This window comes from Anoplophora glabripennis, unplaced genomic scaffold, assembly GCF_000390285.2.
Source record: "Anoplophora glabripennis isolate ALB-LARVAE unplaced genomic scaffold, Agla_2.0 scaffold7, whole genome shotgun sequence".
Classification (NCBI taxonomy): Eukaryota; Metazoa; Arthropoda; class Insecta; order Coleoptera; family Cerambycidae; genus Anoplophora; species Anoplophora glabripennis.
Genome location: NW_019419456.1, coordinates 2295543 through 2315583, shown reverse-complemented (window position 1 = coordinate 2315583; position 20041 = coordinate 2295543). Strand labels below are relative to the sequence as shown.

The window sequence follows — 20041 nt, the reverse complement described above, 5'->3', positions numbered from 1 at the left end:
ATAATGCTACTACCGTTTGTGCGATAGGAATTTGTTATCCGTATCGGGACCACGTCGACTGATTCAATAGAAATATTGGCCGTAATTATGTAATGTTTTATTTAATTGGGTGTTCTGGCCACACTAAATAAACATTTTAATGATTTTCTCTATTAGTTCTTGTTATACAAAACTACACTCAGCAAACAAATTAAGGGGGATAAAAATTTCCCAATTTTTTTTAGTGATTTTTGAGACTAACTTCGACTAATTAATGATCGTATTGAGAAAATAAAAAAGGCATCTTGAAGCTTGAACATTCTAGTTTTGAAATCTTGAAATAAAACATTTTTTGAGCGCAATCAAATGAAATAATACAAGGCAAAAATTTTATAATTTTTTTCAAAACTGCCCATGGGCTCAGAAAATTTTTTTACGGCTTAATCAATGCCAGGGCATTTATGATTCCTCAGCTTCAATTTGGTTTTTAATTTTTTTTTTATGGTAGATGGGTTTTGGACACTTCAATCAATATTCTTCAAGACCCTTTGGTAAGTTTGAGAAAAAACAATTATACTCAGTAGGTATTAATTTGAAAAAATGCAAGAAAATGATTTTCTGCTGTTTTGGAAAATCAAAGACTACTTTGGAAATATTACGAAAAGCACAAAATTTTTTTTCGATGTAATATTTTCCTTTTAAAAATTATGTCTAAAAAGCCCCATTCATTTACTAACTTTTTGATCTCTTCAAGTTTTTTCGAAAAGTTAAAGATTTATGAAGAAAAAAAATGTATTGCAGTGCAATAAAAATTGATCGAAAAAAATTATAAGAAAAAATTTCATAGGGATTGATTATTTCAACCCCTTACAAAAATACTTCAGGATTGAAAGAATTTCAAAAAGTAATTTTTTTGACAGATAATGTTCAACAAGTTTGGTTTCTTTAACTTGATATACATGGAAGATAAAAAAGAAAAACAAGTTTTATTTTGAAATTTTTTTGGGGGCGTAACTTTTCAGGGGAAAGTTTTTTCAAAAAATTTTATATCAAAGACCCCTATTAATTTTCATCAGAGAACTGCCCCTTACATTTTTCCGGTGTTATTTATAGATACACCCTGTATTCTCATGTTATGTTAAAAATCTCTTGAAAGGTTGTTAATTAATAATTTATTATTATTAATCTTTGGCGCGTAAAATAAATGTTTTAAACGGGTGTTCGCTACCACGCTAACTGGTGATGTTATTTAGTGCGATCGATAATCTTGGAGGATGAGTGACACCGGACGACCTGAGAGCATGATCATAGTATAGTCATTATAATAATTTGTATATAATGTGCAGAAATAGTATATTATGTTACTAGGAGTAGAAGGCGATCATTATGTGTTGAGCCCAAAAGTTTGCTCGCCGAGGCGTTAGCCGAGGCTGAGCAAATTGGGCAAAACACATAATGAGCCTTCCACTCCNAGACTCTTTGGTAAGTTTGAGAAAAAACAATTATACTCAGTAGGTATTAATTTGAAAAAATGCAAGAAAATGATTTTCTGCTGTTTTGGAAAATCAAAGACTACTTTGGAAATATTACGAAAAGCACAAAATTTTTTTTCGATGTAATATTTTCCTTTTAAAAATTATGTCTAAAAAGCCCCATTCATTTACTAACTTTTTGATCTCTTCAAGTTTTTTCGAAAAGTTAAAGATTTATGAAGAAAAAAAATGTATTGCAGTGCAATAAAAATTGATCGAAAAAAATTATAAGAAAAAATTTCATAGGGATTGATTATTTCAACCCCTTACAAAAATACTTCAGGATTGAAAGAATTTCAAAAAGTAATTTTTTTGACAGATAATGTTCAACAAGTTTGGTTTCTTTAACTTGATATACATGGAAGATAAAAAAGAAAAACAAGTTTTATTTTGAAATTTTTTTGGGGGCGTAACTTTTCAGGGGAAAGTTTTTTCAAAAAATTTTATATCAAAGACCCCTATTAATTTTCATCAGAGAACTGCCCCTTACATTTTTCCGGTGTTATTTATAGATACACCCTGTATTCTCATGTTATGTTAAAAATCTCTTGAAAGGTTGTTAATTAATAATTTATTATTATTAATCTTTGGCGCGTAAAATAAATGTTTTAAACGGGTGTTCGCTACCACGCTAACTGGTGATGTTATTTAGTGCGATCGATAATCTTGGAGGATGAGTGACACCGGACGACCTGAGAGCATGATCATAGTATAGTCATTATAATAATTTGTATATAATGTGCAGAAAATTTCTATTATATGTTCATTTGGCCAACAACATATTTTAATTACTTATGTCCTCAAACAACTTTATTATATTGATGGTAAATTTCGTCTTGTTCCGTTTCAAAAGGTCTCCAAAGTGCCGTGTTGTAATAATATTATTTCTCCCTTTCGCAATTGTAATATATGATCAATACAAGGTGCCTATAATAAATTAAAATTACCTGATTTACACCAAATTCCGCATTGCTGCACTGCACTGCTGGGCAATTTGTCAACGGCTGAGATTTATTGCCCAATGCAACTGTATTTGTATTTTGTTTGTCCGCGCTCGCATTCTTCAATATTTCTACCACCACGTTTAGTTCGACCAGACCTGTATATGGGTATGGTTAACAAGTTTTTCAAATTTTTCAATGCCGAGTTGCTGCGTCAGCCATTGAACCTGGTACATACTGTGATCCTCTTGGTTCTTCAATTGATATCGGAAAGACTATACCTAACAAGAGTATAGACTCAACTCCGTAGAGAGTGTGTATAATTAATTTGTAGCATTAAGGAAATAATTTTGTTACCAGCTGTCGGATATAGGCCACAAAATACTTTTGTAAAACAAATTAAATTTTTATGCAAGTTGCGTATTTGATTTTGATTAAAATAGCCTGTCATTTACATGTTGTGCACTATTGTTACAGTTAAATATGCATTAAGTAAGTCATTGAAACACATACAGTTTTTTGCTCAATGATTTATTTACTTGTGCTTCAAATCAGAATTGCAAAGTACCACTTGAAACTGTGCATATTTTTCAAACATTTGGGCATTAGGATAAATAAAAAAAAGAAAATGTTGAAAATAATGCTTTTTAACAGAATACTGAAAATCCTGATCAGGTTTTTCTCTTTCAAATTTGAAAAGGTTTGTGACAATTTGGATTTTAGTTTATGTTGAGAAAATAATTGAAATCAGTAAAGATTTACAGTTTTTGACCACTCAAATTTTACTAACTTTTAGATGGCCCTTTTTTTTGCTGTTGACTTTGCCCTCAACCAATAATAAACCGAGAATTGTAACGTTGTTAATTTCGACTTTCCGCTTCAGAGATGGTCGAGGCCATGAAGAAGGTGGCCAAGCTGGACCTGGAGCTGACCGTCGAGGAGAGGAACCTGCTCTCCGTCGCCTACAAGAACGTGATCGGGGCCAGGAGGGCGTCGTGGCGCATCATCTCCTCCATCGAGCAGAAGGAGGAGTCTAAGGGCATCGACGATAAGCTGGAGATGATCCGCCAGTACAGGTCGCAGGTGGAGAAGGAGCTCAGGGACATCTGTTCGGACATTCTCAGCGTGCTCGACAAGCACCTGATCCCCGCCGCCTCCACGGGCGAGTCCAAGGTCTTCTATTACAAAATGAAGGTAAGAGCTTAGCGAAAATAAAAGTTAAGGTAAAAAATACGGGTTCGTATTATTGCGATGGTGTAATTAAAATGGTCCGGTAGGCAGGGGCTCAGAAGTAGAAGTTTCCCATAAACCCCATACAAATCGGCTATAAATATGTTATAGAACAATACATTAAAATGCACAAGGGCCACGTAGTGAGACAAAAAATTTATTAACAATTTACGTCGCAAAAAATGCTTTTTTTGTTTGTTTTTCTTCAATCTGTCTCACTATGCAGTGCTTCTGCATTTTAACGTGTTATTTTGTAACATTTGCAGTCGATTTGTGAAAAAAAATAGAGGATTTATAAAAAATTATCACAATCAGGATGTTTTAAGCTTGTCGCTCACTAGGGCGCGCCGGAAGGCAGCGTACCGCAGCGCGGAAATATTCCTCAGGTAAGATTCCGCGCCGCTGCGGAGCGCTGCTCTGCGGTATTGTGAACGCATCTGTATTTAAAACTGTGGAATCTGCTCTTCGTCGCGCTGCCGTCCGCTTCCGAGCGGTGCGCTCTAGTGAACGACAACCTTTAGACCTCCGTAGACTGGACTAAAAATAGAGTGGCATTGTTTGCTGTTTTTCGATACATTAAAGTGAATGTCACCTATACATTGCTTATGTTAATCGGAATACAATTAACCCCCTGAAGTGTCAAGTACGTTGGATTGAACAGGAAAGAAATATACTGGAAATGTATTTTGTTTAATATGTACATGGAAAACTAAAATGTGTGCTATATGTCTCGTCTGTCATTACCACCTAGATTAGATGCAACAACACTTCGTGTATGACGTCACTTGGAAGATGATTTATCATTCGGTAAACCCTTCGAAATAAAATAAAGTGTACGTCATTCCTTAGGCAAAGGACATGGTGCAGATTGTTATGTTATTGTGGATTTGCTTGCCATTCGAAAACTAAATTTTTTCTTATGGAAAACGAAGTTTGAAAGTAAAAAATAATACAGGGTGTCCCGTAAGCACATGATCAAAAAGGTACTGGCTCAAAAGAAGACGATTTGACTTAACTTCCAATAAGAAAAAATGTCTGGCTCCTCCGCTATTGTTTGTCAAAGTTCTTGAAAAAAAGTATGTTTTTTGTAATATCTGGAGAATGTTACTATGGATTTTAATGAAACTTGCTGTGGACTTGTTCCTAAGTAAGACTCATGTTTTGACGAAGCAACCGCATCCATCGGCCTTGGGCAAGTGGTAAATTCTGAGTGTCTTGCTACAAGAATTACCAGAACTTTTTATTTGGTCGCTGGAATCAATTCATTTTTTTTTATTGATGCATCAGTCCTTTTTGGAGATTTTCGTGCTCTTGGTAAAATTTTGTAGCATTCATAGTTTTTACGCTAAAAGATGTTTTTCGTTTCGTTGAGACTTAACAATATTTTAGACGTATAGCAGTAAATCTGCCCTCTTACAAAAAACGGCTTTCTCTAATAATTATGCCAATTCTTTTACCTAGGATATCGATATTGAAAGTAAAATGGTTACAATTTTAAAATCTGTCGCGACGCGACGTATTGAATTCATTTTATTTCATTAGATTTACTTTTTGTTAATGCGCAATTGTAAAGACGTACGTAGGAGACATAATTCTCTTTATTGAAACTGGATGATACGGTAGATGATGATGGAATTACAAAACATGTTCGATATGTCGGCCATTTTCTTGGATGCATAGCCGGATCCTTCAATTGAAATTGAATTGAGCCCTCCTCAACATTTCTGGATCATTCCAGTATTACGTCCGTCTTGTTTTGAATCCTACGTAATTAGTTTTCCTGTGATTCCACAGGAGTGGCGCAAACTATTCTTTAAGGCTCCTCATAGAACAAAATCTAATGCCGTTAAGTCGGGGGACCTGGGGGACCATTCGACAGGAACGTCTTCTTCCGATTCACTTGTGTTAAAAAGTATTATTTAAATGTGCAGCTATATCTGCACTAAAGTGCGAAGTACCATCGTGTATGAACCACATCTGAGCACGAAGATCGAGAGTGACATCGTCCATTAGAACCGGAAAAGTATTATTAAAAAAAAAAATTGAGATAATTTTCACTATTCATGCGGCGCGGCATGATATAAGGACCCAGAAGGATGTCATCGATGATCCCGGCCCAAACATTTGTTCGAAATTCCACTTGAAAGTGGTTAATACGCCTTGCATGTGGGTTTCCTTCTGCATTTATTATAAAATGACATTATCGCTTTCTACGGTAGTAGTGATTGTAGTGAGTAGTTGTACTTTAGTAGTAGTGATAATGATTATCTAAAATTGAAAACATTTTTCTGCGTAAAAACTATGAATGCTACAAGATTTTACCAAGAGCACGAAAATCTCGAAAAAGGACTGATCCATCAATTAAAAAAAAATGAAGTGATTCCAGCGATAAAATAAAAAGTTCTGGTAATTCTTGTACCAAGATACTCGAGGATTTACCACTTGCCCAAGGCGGATGGATGCGGTTGCTTCATCAAAACATGAGTCTTACTTAGGAACAAGTCCACAGCAAGTTTCATTAAAATCGATAGTAACATTCTCCAGATACTACAAAAAACATATTTTTTTTTCAAGACTTTGACAATCGATAGCAGAGGAACCAGACATTTTTTCTTAATGGAAGTTAGGTTTGGTAATGACGTCACTAAACAATGGCGCATGAGATATGAAGCCTTATATCTAGTAATACATGCGTCTACGACGTTTCTTTAGGTTGTGCCCATCTTCATCCGTAATTTTTATCCGTGTTAATTTGGCGGGTTACTTGTATGAAACAATTTACAACACGTCGTCGAATGTGTAGCGGCGATATTGGAACAGATGTCGGAAAAGTATGAACATATGTTCGTATGTTTTTATGTGCGTGGCAATGTATGATTCAATTATTATTCTGATGGACCAGATCGAATATACTCGTTCTACGTAGTCTGGCCGTGATTGAAGTTTTATTTAACAAAGTTTTTTTTTTGTCTCAAAATTCTTATTTCGTTTTTTTACGTCTACTTATATGGAAGTGAAAATTAACTTTTATTAAACGCGTATTATGTAATTTCTCTTATGTTTGTTATGAAACAATCTGCGCATATTACTGCTACGATAATCGCTTCGGCAAATGTTTTCCAACGTAATTTTCGTTGTACACGTTATTTGTTGATTTATTAGGTAAACTTGTTAGACGTGCTAATAAACCGATCAAATTCGCAACGAAAATAAATATTTTAATAGCGGCAGTAAAGTAGAAATCCCATATTATTATCGAATGATTGGAAAATAAAAGCTAACGTGCCGCAATTTCGGTTAAACCGTAAAAACGGGGATGTGGAGTCGCTCAGTCGGGTTCGTCTGCGACGTCACATAACGGGGAGCCAAATGTAGCGATCGGGCCAACCTTTAGCTTAGAATCCTTGGCTCCGCTACATAGGGTCAGGATTGTCGCATTGGCGTATCGTCTGAGTGGCGACCTAGAATGTTGCATCATGCGGATATCCAGCCAATTCCCCATTATTTTCAGAAATCCAGAGCGTTTTTATTTAAAATGTCTGGATGTTGTACAGTTTTAAGTCAAACTCCAAAAAATTTCTTTAAAAAAATAGAAAGCAGGTTTCTTCGTGAAAGGAAAACGTATTAACTTATTTCTATTTTAATTAAAAATTTTATTTTACATGTTGGCATACTGATAGGGTGGTATGACAACAATTTGCTGCACTAATTTTTAAGTGGAAAAAATCCAATTAATCCGTGTTTTCTCCGCTAGGGGTCATTACAGTTTCCTCAATAATTGAATAATTTGATTTGTCACAAATTAAACGATTTTCTGTTTGCGATTTTCCGATTTTTTTTTTATTTTTTTGCCTCTAGTTTTTTTTTGAGTAAAGATGGGTATAGGCATTGCTTCATAGAAAAAAAAGTAGATAAAATTTCCTTCAAAACGAGAGGTTGTAGAGTATTTTAAGATGAAAATTGACTGATATATGGCCGCTCAATCTTAGCCATTTTTTTTATTTTCGTCGCGTTTACCCTTATACGATTTAATTATAATTTTTTACAAAAAAGGAAGGAAATAAGGCGTTCAAGGATTTTCATCACATGACTTGTTCGAAGGGTCATTTTAGATGAAAAAACCGTGGGGTGCTATTAAATTAGAGGGTTGAAATTGAAGATAGGGGTGAATATGCACTTTTACAGTTTTTTAAATATAGCACGAAAACGAAGCAAAATTTCGGTGTAGTGCATAGGAAAAATTTTTTAGAGAATTAAATTTCTCATAGAAATGGCTTATTTAAAAAATGTGAATGGAAAATTTTATTAAAAAAATCTGTAATAAACAATTTTAAAGAAAGCAAAAATAAGATTTTTTTATTTTTTTTACTTTTTTAATTAAATAATTTAGTAAAAACTTGAGAATTTAAGTACAATAAAGTTTATTAATAATGTATATACAGTGTGTCCACGGATGGAGTTGACAACAGAGAAACTCTTTTGTTTTTGACATTATCGAAAAATGTCACTCTATAAAAAGTTCTGCCCCTCGAAAAAATTAGACTGTCGTACAAACATAGATTAGATATACAGGATGCTCATAAATTAAAAAGCCACGAAAATACTCAAGAGAGAAGTACAATTATTTACTATTTTACACAACATTTTTATAAAACATATCTGTATATAACCTCAAATAATGTCCTAATACAAATTTTAAAATCAAAATTCAATTTTTGAGGTGGGAAGCAGCTATACATATAGAGTAAAAGTCAGAATAACAAGAAACATACTCATAAATTTGTTTTTTTTTATTTGGAATTGCGCTTTGAAGAAAAACACATTAGCGGACATTTTACTTGTTCATTTGTTAGCTCAAAAAAAAAAAAAACGAATTGCATCTGCCAATAAATACCATTTTTGCAAGGGTTCTACCATTTCACGGCAGCAAGTCGTAATGTCGGCAACCTCTTATCGGTGATTCCCCTCCTTTTTCCAGGGCGACTACCACCGGTACCTCGCCGAGTTCGCGACGGGCAACGACCGCAAGGACGCCGCCGAGCACTCCCTGGTGGCGTACAAGTCCGCCAGCGACATCGCCATGACCGAGCTGCCACCCACCCACCCCATCAGGCTCGGGCTGGCGCTCAACTTCTCCGTCTTCTACTACGAGATCCTGAACAGCCCGGACAGGGCGTGCCGTCTGGCCAAGGCCGCCTTCGACGACGCCATCGCCGAGCTGGACACCCTCAGCGAGGAGAGCTACAAGGACAGCACGCTCATCATGCAACTGTTGAGGGACAACCTCACGCTGTGGACGAGCGACATGCAGGGTGACGGTAAGTCTCGATACCCGCAGATTTATCTCGTTCTTTTTATAAAAATTTTATTTCTCTTGCACCAAGGTGGAAGATTTGGGGGGATTTCTCTAATTTTCAAAGATTTTTTCAAATTTCATTTGTAATATGTCTCTATGTACAATATGGTGCCTCTGAACACAAAGTATACTCTATATAGAGCAAAATCTCTAGTACTGAGTTTGGTTTAAAAGTTTCAGTGCTCTTCATATTAACGGATTTTAATTTTTAGAATTCTGGGAAAAAATCTTATTATGGTTTGTCTGAATACCAAAAATTAAAGCCAACCTAAATATAATGGTTAATTTTGGATTTAGAAGAAAATGGCATTTTCTTAATCTATCAAAGTTAAAAATAATGACTGAATAATAATATAATAATGATGATTAATAATAATTTTATTTTGACTAAATAATTTTCTAGGAGGTTTCATTGCTCAAATATAAAAATTTCTATCCTACTGTTTTACGTTTTTCTTCCCAGTTTGAATATCAAAAATTACATTTTAAATTGTACCAATATAAAAAATAATCATTTTTTATATTTTTTGTATATTTTTTATTTATTTATTTATTTATTCTGAAGCAGCAGATATAAATTTATTCAGTTGTGTGGTAAGTTTATTTTAGATTGAAAAAATAATTGAAAATTGACGACCTTTTTCAAATAAAATGGGAAAAGTCCTTTTTTCTCAGAAATCCAGTTTAAAAAAACAAATGCACCAATTGAGTTTCTAAAATTCTCAATGGCGACAAATTATGTGGTTCTTAATGACCGTGCCCTCGAGTATCTCCACCGCTGCGCACTGGTCCGAACAATATTTGTTGAGATATAACTCCAAGAAAAGAATAAGCCAATAAAGTTCTGTTATCGAAACTACTTACTGCAACAATTTACCGTGGCGGGCGTGCCTTGAAATTTTCCGCCAATGTCTCTACCTCGAGTCTCGAATGCGGTTAATTCCAAGGAAATGACGCAGGGGTCTTCTCGGAATTCTATCTCAACCAAATATCGTATGGACTATAATAATTATTTAAAAATTCAGTGAGTTTTTAACTTTATTTACTTAAGCCATTAGCCTGACATTAATATTATATTTTTAAGAAATTTAACACATTGAAACAATTCGAGGAATCAGCTGAAATATTCTTACTTTCTTAATTTACATTCTGTATTTGTACAATTTTGATAATCTCAACAAATATTTATGGACCTACATAGGAATTTTCTTATTTGGAAATTGTTGATTCAGGCAATTTACAGTACCTAAAATATTAACTTTGTTAATTGTTTGTTCACATACTTTTGTATTGGACTAAATTTAGTGTAGTTTCGTTGCACATCATCGAATGTTTATACAGGATGTAACTAAAGTATTTATTATTTATTTATTTTTGTGCAGAGGGTTGCAAATAATGATTAAAAATTCTACTAAGGGCTCGACTAAATTAGTAGGGCAGGTATTAAAAACTGAAAAAAAAGATTTATTTTAAAATTATTATTTTTTTTAAATAACTTGAAATTACTACATTTTTAAAGATAAATACCTCTAGGTGGTATATTTTGCCATTTATTTCAAAAACAGCAATGTAATAAGTAAGAACAATCTGAGGTCCACATATTTTTATGAAAAATTAAAAATTGGTATAAATTTGAAATATCTACAACTGTATCATTGCAATTTAAAAGTAATTGTATGTATAATTAAACTTTAAAATCCTCTATATCAAAAAATGAAGCATATATTTGCACGTTTTTTTTTTTTGTTAGTATGTTACATCCTTATAATTTGTCCAATTACTGATATGTATGTAGCAAAGAAAAAAGAATTTTTTTTCAACCTCACTCATTAAAAATTAAAAAATTTACAAAAATATCCTTTGGCCTTACTATTTGTTTATATGAGATTTGCCATTTTCCGGTCTTTGAGATAATAAATTAATCAAGAAATTAACCAACCATTTAATAATAAAAATAAAACATCTATTGAAGTAAGAATTGAGATATAAAAATGCAAAAAATAACAAATACAAGTAAAATAAAAATATAATAATATAAATAATGGGTTATTTCCAAAAAATAGCATTTAAAAGTTAATCAAAATGAAATGTAAAAATCGAACCTGAAATCTGATGACAGAAATGAGATTTTTCGATCCCCAGAAATGATTGAATGAACAACACATTTGACGTAATTTGTGATGCAGATAATATACAGGGTGATTCACAAATGGTGACCAAAAATGAAACCTCTTATTCTTTGGTGAATTTTAAGGGGTCTTTCCCATAGTTTTTATCTAGCACGCTTGGTTAAAAAGATACAGGGTGTTAAAATAAACTTTAGGGGGTGATTTTTCTATAGTTTTAAATGGTACCACGGTAAAAATCTGCTATATTCAGGTTTAAAATTTGATAAACATAAATAATAGCTTTTAATCGGTCTTTATTTTAGGGTATTCCGTTGTGGAGCGCCTTAATATCGTTTTTTGTTTGTGTTTCAGGGGAGGCGGAACCGAAAGAACAGCTACAAGACGTAGAGGACCAAGACGTATCATAACTTTGAAGCGTTGCAGTTGGCAATATATATTGAACTGTTGAGTGCTGTGTAGTGCGGGGCATTGCCCAGACATTGTAAAAGGGGCGGGGCGAGTGGTACCTTGCCCCCCAACCCTGGTACATACTGTATTATTATTATTACTAGCTGTAACAATATATTCTGTAACTGTTTTGTCTCTCCTGTGTGACTGCGATCGAGTGACTGCGCCACTTCCGACGACACGGGCCGGTCCCCCCCTCCCCGAGAGGTCCGCCCGTGTCCTCGGAAATTTCATTTGAATGCCCTAGAATCTTCGCTTAGGTATTTAACGTTGGATTTTTTGTATTTTTATCTTTAAATAAAATTGTCAAGTATTTAATGATTTGTTACCAGTCGGGTCCGTTCCTCGGGCACGACGCCCGCGCCCGGGGAACGCCTTTGTGTATAAATTTTATATAGTAGGCGTACTTGAGTTCTTACCAACCTCTGACCAATCTTTCGAAGCGGGACGGGCCATTCCGTCTCTTTTTTAAATTAGTGGATACGCTTAGAGACGATCTTCTGCCTTGTCGTACTCTCGTAGACTTTATAGTTTGTATATTTTATGGAAGTTGTCGTTTCTCTTTCAATTTTCGTTTCGGTATGGATACAGCAGTATTTTTCTTAAAAAAACACGCATAGGTCCGTACAAAGTAGCATTCCGTTTATGTGCATTTTCGAGTACTTAATGTGGTTGAGGGTCGGTTTGCGTGCGGACGGTACTGGCAAAGCAATAAACTTGGAATCCTCACACACGATAGAATCCGAACTTGACAATCCTCACCAGCAGCTGCTGCTCCCGACACCACGCAGGCCGGCCGCCGATTTTGCTGTTACATCACTGTTTTCTTGCGATCGCGCCAGGTCTTCTGGAAGCTGGCAGCTTGGTTACTTAGTCCGTCGGTACTTAGGCGTCTAGAAAAACACTGCCAGGATGTCCGGACGTCTCTCTCCGGGAGACGGGCAAAACTGCGCTTTGGCGACACTTACGAGTTGGGGTTTCTGGCCGGTTTTTTTTTTACAAGACTTTGCAAGTTCTCGCTGTTGGATTTTAATTTTATTTGTATTTTTGCATTTTTTATTGTGCGTATGGATGTAAACAGTGCTGTGTAGATTGATATAAAAATTTGATGTATTATTATAAAAATATTTGAAATTGGCACCCGCTCGTTTTCTTTCATCACATCCTCCTTGTCCCCCCCCACTTTATATGAAAAAACAAGTTTGAAACCGGTCTGTATTTAGTGATTTCGCTGCCAAACTGTGTTGGCTGTTTACTGGATGTTGGAGTTGTAATTTAATGCTGGACAGGGCATTTAGTCCCAGAGTAGTTGTTTCCCAGAGTGTGATAAGTAGACATCGGAAACTTTGTGACAATCAAAGTGGCAATCTATATTGTGCTAGTAAGCAGCAATACGCTTTGTGGTAGCAAAGGCTAAATCTGTGGTCCAAGCCATGTGCCGCTCTATTCTCACAATAGACGATGCTGCTCATAAAAACGTGCCATACACAAAGCGTCCCACACATGCACAAATGACGATGAAATGCATAGCCAACATCTGCAAAAAACCTGAATTGTTTGCCGACAGGGCAGGCATTAGGGTGCCACTAGATATCTATTGAATAAATTGATCGATGCCAAGCTTCAGATCAGAGGCACATGTTATTGTACAATGACGTGGGTAGTGAGTTTACTAAGATGTGAAGTAGTTGATGCTTCTCCACCATTAGAAAATTATTAAAAACTTGACTATTTTAGATTTGCGTCTGTGACCACGGTAAATATTGAACGGTCATATTCCTTTTTAAAATAATAGACCAGGAAAAGAAACATTTTGAAATTTATTAATTACTAGGTGTGATTTTATTGTTGGAAAGTCTTGGGAATGATAATACAAGAGGCGTCTCATCTCGTGGCTCATAAAAAAGTATAGCGTCATTGTTTTTTATCAACAAATAGGTCAAAAATTTCGTCATTTTTCGTTATACGCGTTATTGTAAAAAAACTTAATTTTAGCAGAAAATGTTCAACAGACGATTTGATCTAGAGAATCTTTAAAGTGAGACTTTATAAGTTAAAATTGCTTTATAAACAAAAAATTTATTTGTTTTACAAGGGTAGAAATAATCCAGAACTATTTTTTTTGTCAAGCTACCCCAAATTAAAAAAAAAGAAGGTTCTACGTTACATAGAAGCTGAGATATTCAAATTTGACATTGTCAGTTTTTTTCCTGGTTGAGAGGAAGTTCCTCCCCACCACCACTCCTTGAAGGGCTATTGCCACGTACCCTTACTTTGACGGGCTCTGGATTGATCAATTATGGGCAAATTTAATTAAAATGAACAGGGCATAAAGTTTAAACCTTCATTTGCAAAATGTTAAAATTTCAGGTCTTAATGTTTATAACAAATTGCCCTGTGATTTAAAAAAACTAACTCCGTACCTATTGGTTGTAGAAACTTTTTTTTTTCAATTTGTAGGTTTTTTACATGCTTTCAAATGGTGTATATAACTTCTTTCAAAAGTTAAAAACCGCGGAGTTATTTTATCTGTTTATTAGGGAAAAAAGTGCCTTTTATTTGGTAACAATTATAAACTAAATTTGAAAAAAAAAATAGTTTTTTTTAACTAGAGCAGGGATCGGCAAGTAATTTTAGGTGGAGTCCGGATACTTTTCAAAATATTTAACGAGGTCCAGAAAAAAAGCTCATATTCCTTACTAATTTTTTATTTTAATTTGCAAGCACAAAATAATGAAATACAATAGAGAGGCATATTTGTATTAAAAAATCAATGGGAGAAATTACATTTGCGGTCTTGAGTCAGTTTTTTTAATAACCTACTAACCATTAAAAAATTATGAAACGTATTGTTATCTATAGAAGAATATTTTTTTTAAAATAATTTGAGTAATTATACTTTCACAACATTTTTGGCGGTCCAGTTTTTTACCTTCCGTGGTCTGGATCTGTACCGCGCTCCGCCAGTTGCCGACCACTGAACTAGAGGATACTCGGTGTCCCTTCGAAGAAAATGAGCCCAAACAGAATGTTTTAATCACAACCCTGCCCCCCGAAATAGTCATTTGAAAATGGGCCTTTTTTGCAAAAATGGGATAAATAAATGGAATTTTGCAAAAACTATTTGACCGATCGAGCCCATCATTTGCACATCTCTTAAGGATATAAAGACTCACATTTTGAGAAAGATTGCTAAGATTTTATTAATTATTTAAAAAGTTATTAACAATTACAGAAAAAGCACTTTTTCCGTTTAATTTTGCAATAAATTTTTTGTTTATAAAGCAATTTTAACTTATAGTCTCATTTTAAAGATGAGTTTCTCTAGATCAAAGAACGAAAGTTCTACGGGTTATTGTAAAAAATCTATTAATCTTAGCAAAAAATGTTCAACAGACGATTTGATCTAGAGAAACTCATGACCAATTTTTGATCTATTTGTTGATAAGAAACAATGACGCTATACTTTTTTCATGACCCACGAGATGAGACGCCCCTTGTATTATCATTCCCAAGACTTTCCAACAATAAAATCACACCTAGTAATTTTCACGATTTCTCGATGATTTTTCACCGTTATTTCTTGGTCTATAAGTATTTACTGGAAGTATTTAAGATTGACTGCGGTACACTTAGGATATCTGTTAATTATTTTCTACAATCGTTTTCCTTATGAGTTAGAAATTATTATTTTGTTAACTTTTGCTGGTAGTTATTATTACATAATATACCTATATATTTTATAGTAAGTTCCATGTGAAGCGTTTAGTGTAGACAAATAGACACTGCCCCTTTTTTGTTTCATACTTTTATGCAAATACGTATATTGTAACGAGTGCAAATGCAAGAATGCGTTGTGTCACTTTTTTTAATAAAATTTAATCAAAGGGAACCCGGCCTACTGGCAACCTTGCACCACGTTGCAGTCCTAACATTTCTGCTCTCCAGTCGTAAATTAATTGTTAGTGATTATCACTNAATAATGGTTTATTCCAAAAAATAGCATTTAAAAGTTAATCAAAATGAAATGTAAAAATCGAACCTGAAATCTGATGACAGAAATGAGATTTTTCGATCCCCAGAAATGATTGAATGAACAACACATTTGACGTAATTTGTGATGCAGATAATATACAGGGTGATTCACAAATGGTGACCAAAAATGAAACCTCTTATTCTTTGGTGAATTTTAAGGGGTCTTTCCCATAGTTTTTATCTAGCACGCTTGGTTAAAAAGATACAGGGTGTTAAAATAAACTTTAGGGGGTGATTTTTCTATAGTTTTAAATGGTACCACGGTAAAAATCTGCTATATTCAGGTTTAAAATTTGATAAACATAAATAATAGCTTTTAATCGGTCTTTATTTTAGGGTATTCCGTTGTGGAGCGCCTTAATATCGTTTTTTGTTTGTGTTTCAGGGGAGGCGGAACCGAAAGAACAGCTACAAGACGTAGAGGACCAAGACGTATCATAACTTTGAAGCGTTGCAGTTGGCAATATATATTGAACTGTTGAGTGCTGTGTAGTGCGGGGCATTGCCCAGACATTGTAAAAGGGGCGGGGCGAGTGGTACCTTGCCCCCCAACCCTGGTACATACTGTATTATTATTATTACTAGCTGTAACAATATATTCTGTAACTGTTTTGTCTCTCCTGTGTGACTGCGATCGAGTGACTGCGCCACTTCCGACGACACGGGCCGGTCCCCCCCTCCCCGAGAGGTCCGCCCGTGTCCTCGGAAATTTCATTTGAATGCCCTAGAATCTTCGCTTAGGTATTTAACGTTGGATTTTTTGTATTTTTATCTTTAAATAAAATTGTCAAGTATTTAATGATTTGTTACCAGTCGGGTCCGTTCCTCGGGCACGACGCCCGCGCCCGGGGAACGCCTTTGTGTATAAATTTTATATAGTAGGCGTACTTGAGTTCTTACCAACCTCTGACCAATCTTTCGAAGCGGGACGGGCCATTCCGTCTCTTTTTTAAATTAGTGGATACGCTTAGAGACGATCTTCTGCCTTGTCGTACTCTCGTAGACTTTATAGTTTGTATATTTTATGGAAGTTGTCGTTTCTCTTTCAATTTTCGTTTCGGTATGGATACAGCAGTATTTTTCTTAAAAAAACACGCATAGGTCCGTACAAAGTAGCATTCCGTTTATGTGCATTTTCGAGTACTTAATGTGGTTGAGGGTCGGTTTGCGTGCGGACGGTACTGGCAAAGCAATAAACTTGGAATCCTCACACACGATAGAATCCGAACTTGACAATCCTCACCAGCAGCTGCTGCTCCCGACACCACGCAGGCCGGCCGCCGATTTTGCTGTTACATCACTGTTTTCTTGCGATCGCGCCAGGTCTTCTGGAAGCTGGCAGCTTGGTTACTTAGTCCGTCGGTACTTAGGCGTCTAGAAAAACACTGCCAGGATGTCCGGACGTCTCTCTCCGGGAGACGGGCAAAACTGCGCTTTGGCGACACTTACGAGTTGGGGTTTCTGGCCGGTTTTTTTTTTACAAGACTTTGCAAGTTCTCGCTGTTGGATTTTAATTTTATTTGTATTTTTGCATTTTTTATTGTGCGTATGGATGTAAACAGTGCTGTGTAGATTGATATAAAAATTTGATGTATTATTATAAAAATATTTGAAATTGGCACCCGCTCGTTTTCTTTCATCACATCCTCCTTGTCCCCCCCCACTTTATATGAAAAAACAAGTTTGAAACCGGTCTGTATTTAGTGATTTCGCTGCCAAACTGTCTTGGCTGTTTACTGGATGTTGGAGCTGTAATTCAATGCTAGACAGGGCATTTAGTCCCAGAGTAGTTGTTTCCCAGAGTGTGATAAGTAGACATCGGAAACTTTGTGACAAAGTGGCAATCTATATTGTGCTAGTAAGCAGCAATACGCTTTGTGGTAGCAAAGGCTAAATCTGTGGTCCAAGCCATGTGCCGCTCTATGCTCACAATAGACGATGCTGCTCATAAAAACGTGCCATACACAAAGCGTCCCACACATGCACAAATGACGAAATGCCTAGCCAACATCTGCAAAAAACCTGAATTTGTTTGCCGGCACACCAGGCCGACAGGGCAGGCATTAGGGTGCCACTAGATATCTATTGAATAAATTGATTGATGCCAAGCTTCAGATCAGAGGCACATGTTATTGTACAATGACATGGGTAGTGAGTTTACTAAGATGTGAAGTAGTTGATGCTTCACCACCAATAGTAAATTATTAAAAACTTGACTATTTGAGATTTGCGTCTGTGACCACGGTAAATGTTGAACGGTCATATTCCTTTTTAAAATAATAGACCAGGAAAAGAAACATTTTGAAATTTATTAATTACTAGGCGTGATTTTATTGTTGGAAGGTCTTGTTTTTTATCAACAAATAGGTCAAAAATTCGTCATTTTTCGTTATACGCGTTATTGTAAAAAAACTTAATTTTAGCAAAAAATTTTCAACAGGATTTGATCTAGATAATCTTTAAAGTGAGACTTTATAAGTTAAAATTGCTTTGTAAACAAAAAATTTATTTGTTTTACAAGAGTAGAAATAATCCAGAACTAATTTTTTGTCAAGCTACCCCAAATTAAAAAAAAAGAAGGTTCTACGTTACATAAAAGCTTTACATATTAGTATTACAAATTTGACTTTGTCAGTTTTTCCCTGGTCGAGAGGAAGATCCCCACCCTCACCGCCACTCCCTGAAGGGCTATTGCCGCGTAGCGTTACTTTGACGGGCTCTGGATTGACGAATTATGGGCAAATTGAATTAAAATTAACAGGGCATAAAGTTTAATCCGTCATTTACAAAATGTTAAAATTTCAGGTCTTAACGTTTATAACAAATTGCCCTGTGATTTAAAAAAAAAATTGCTAACTCCGTACCTATTAGTCGTAGAAACTTTTTTTTCAATTTGTAGGTTTTTTACTAGCTTTCGAATGGTGTAGATAACTTCTTTCGAAAGTTAAAAACCGCGAAGTTATTTTATTTGTTTATTAGGGAAAAAAGTGCCTTTTATTTCGTAACAATTATGTACAACTAAATTTGGAAAAAAAAATAATTTTTTTTAACTAGAGCAGTGATCGGCAAGTAATTTTAGGTGGAGTCCGGATACTTTTCAAAATATTTAACGAGGTCCAGAAAAAAAGCTCATTCCTTACTAATTTTTTATTTTAATTTGCAAGCACAAAATAATAATGAATACAATAGATAGGCATATTTGTATTAAAAAATCAATGGGAGAAATTACATTTGCGGTCTTGAGACAGTTTTTTAATAACCTACTAACCATTAAAAAATTATGAAACGTATTATCTATAGAAAAATATTTTTTTTAAATAATTTGAGTAATTATACTTCCAGTTTTTTTATCTTCTGCGGTTCAGATCTGGACCGCGGTCCACCAGCTGCCGACCGCTGTTCTAGTATATGTAATTGTATAGATATCGAATTTAATTAATTTATGCAGTTTTTGATAATTTTGAAGTGGGAAGTCTGACATTGTACTCGAATATGTATGTCCACTTTTTCATAAAAAACGTGTTGCTGTAGCTGCTATAGTTTTAGAGATATATTTAATTTAAGAGTTTTACAAAAATTCGATAAAGAAGTTCTGAATAAAGTAGCTGCAGATCTGCATTGTATGTGAATAATTCTATTACTTCTTGTAAGCTGTGCCTCTCAAGTCGCTCCATTTGAAAAAGATTAAACTTTAAGCAGTTTTAGGATTTTCAATAAAGGGGCTTTGTATTTTAATTTTTATATTTTAAGCAAGTATTGTTTTTTTAACAAACTATAAAATAATCCTAAATTGCAAATTTGACATCTACTTCATATCTGTCCCTTGGTTTTATGCCCCAATAAAACAAAGCCCCTTGAAAAAAAATCATATCAGTACCCTAAAAAATTACTGCACATAAAATTCAATCTATAATACTAACATACAAATACTAATAACGAGCGTTGAAATAAAAACATGGTCAAGTTGGTTCTGAAAATTTGGACGTAGGGCGTAGCGTATAGCAAATGAACTTAAACGTCATCTGTCAAAGCGCTATATCGCCGCTATCAATTTGAATATATTCGTTTTAAAAAATGTTTAAAATGGTGTTTTCTCAAGAACAAAAAGTGTTTATCATAGAGTCCTACTTTAGAAATGGACGCAAGATTGATGGAATATGGAAGTATTCTATTGAGGAATGTTTCATAGAATTTCAAAATCAATTTCCCGGCGTTGTTGAGTACAAAATTTTTCAAAGTGCAGTTCAGCGTTGTGTTAATGTTTTTCGTGAAACGGGCAGTGTAACAAGAAAAGAAGGAAGCGGCCGACCTAAAAAGCGGACTGAAGAATTAAAAGAAAATGTCCAACAAATAATGGAAAATGCGCCAAGAACTTCTGTACGTGTTTTATCA

At 34.8% G+C, this 20041-nt stretch overlaps 1 protein-coding gene across 1 annotated transcript in view; it reads left to right on the top strand.

Annotated features, from left to right (window-relative positions):
* The window catches only part of LOC108904087 (14-3-3 protein epsilon), a 30174-nt gene extending 17420 nt beyond the window's left edge, over nucleotides 1-12754 (top strand). Inside the window, exons 2-4 of the mRNA XM_018706497.1 lie at nucleotides 3336-3646; nucleotides 8661-9000; nucleotides 11519-12754. Of these exons, the coding sequence (XP_018562013.1) occupies nucleotides 3336-3646; nucleotides 8661-9000; nucleotides 11519-11574 (707 nt within the window). The 3' untranslated portion in view covers nucleotides 11575-12754. The remainder of the gene's footprint in view (nucleotides 1-3335; nucleotides 3647-8660; nucleotides 9001-11518) is intronic.
* Nucleotides 12755-20041: the final 7287 nt, after the last annotated feature.